A 1,148-nucleotide genomic window follows, 5' to 3' on the forward strand; every position below is an offset into this window, starting at 1 on the left:
TGCTCATTTTCACGTGGGTACGTATTTTCATTGGTCCAATCTATTTTGCATATTTTTATTTAACTCTTCCATTCTGAATCTAGGTGTCCAAAGAGTTCTTCGTTTAATAGGGCATTATGGGAAATGTTACTTAGAGTAAATTGGTTGATATCGTTAATGACTACTTGGCTCGGTCCTTGAATAGTTCCGTTGCGAAAGGTGTTCGCATGTGTGAAAATCGAAATGCTGGATAGTTCATTCCCTGCACCGAGTTCTAACACCACTTGGTTACTAAAGAGGGTGCTATTCTAGAGGCACAAGTCGGAGATCCATTTGCTTATCATGAAGCAGCACATCCAAATATTAATCCCGGTGATGTCATTACGCAAATGGACCACTTCTCCTGATGTATTACTATCCTCAAATGAATTCACAAAATAGTTTAGCCCAATTTCTCTTATCTGTATAATGGCCTCTTCTTCGCTTTCCCCGTTTTTACTTTTGCCTTTTCGTTGATGAGAAACTCATGGGTGCACTCCTGAATTATTTTTGCGTCCTCTAAATTTATCGTGAACGCTGTGTCGTTGTGGCTATTGGGTGCGCTGTCCCCACGGTTGGCTACATTTTTCATGTCACTCATTGCACTCCCATCCTGCGCGTCCAGAACACTCTACATGAGGTGGCTCAGAAGAAGATGCAAAATATTTTCGTCCTGGGCGTTGAAAGCCTCCGACAGAATGCTCTTGTCAAATTCGTTTTTCTTCAGTAGGTCGATTTTGTTGACTTCCTTGTACAGGTAAATTTGCTTCCCCCACGATTCTCCCTGACCGTTTAAAGTAGCACCTTCGACATCCTGCCTACTGTCACCATTGCCCAAGCTGCCATAATGATCGTCAGAGAAAATGCTCCCGAAAAAATTCATCGAGTTGATTTTATTTTTGACATGGGTACTTAGCTGCTATCCGTCCTTCAAGAGGGACATTTGCAAAAAATATTTCCTCATATGTTCATACAGTGCGTTTTTTTTCTTTCCACTGTGGTATATTCTTTGCTATATAGGAGGTAGTCGAAAAGTAGCGCTTCCTTTACAGCTTCACAATGCTTATTCTGTATGGCCCACATGAGGGGGCTATTTCTACTGGCATTCAGTTGGTTATGTCCAATTGCGC

At 41.7% G+C, this 1,148-nt stretch overlaps 1 protein-coding gene across 1 annotated transcript; it reads right to left on the minus strand.

Moving 5' to 3' along the window:
• Nucleotides 1–297: 297 nt before the first annotated feature.
• On the minus strand, nt 298–647 carry PCYB_003150 (hypothetical protein; the record flags this gene model as incomplete). The annotated part of the gene is made up of 2 exons (XM_004227736.1): nt 298–440; nt 479–647. Coding segments are annotated over 2 exons (311 nt in total), but the record flags the coding sequence as incomplete, so codon positions are not given.
• Nucleotides 648–1,148: the final 501 nt, after the last annotated feature.

Source organism: Plasmodium cynomolgi, assembly GCF_000321355.1.
Source record: "Plasmodium cynomolgi strain B DNA, scaffold: 0237, whole genome shotgun sequence".
NCBI lineage: Eukaryota > Apicomplexa > Aconoidasida > Haemosporida > Plasmodiidae > Plasmodium > Plasmodium cynomolgi.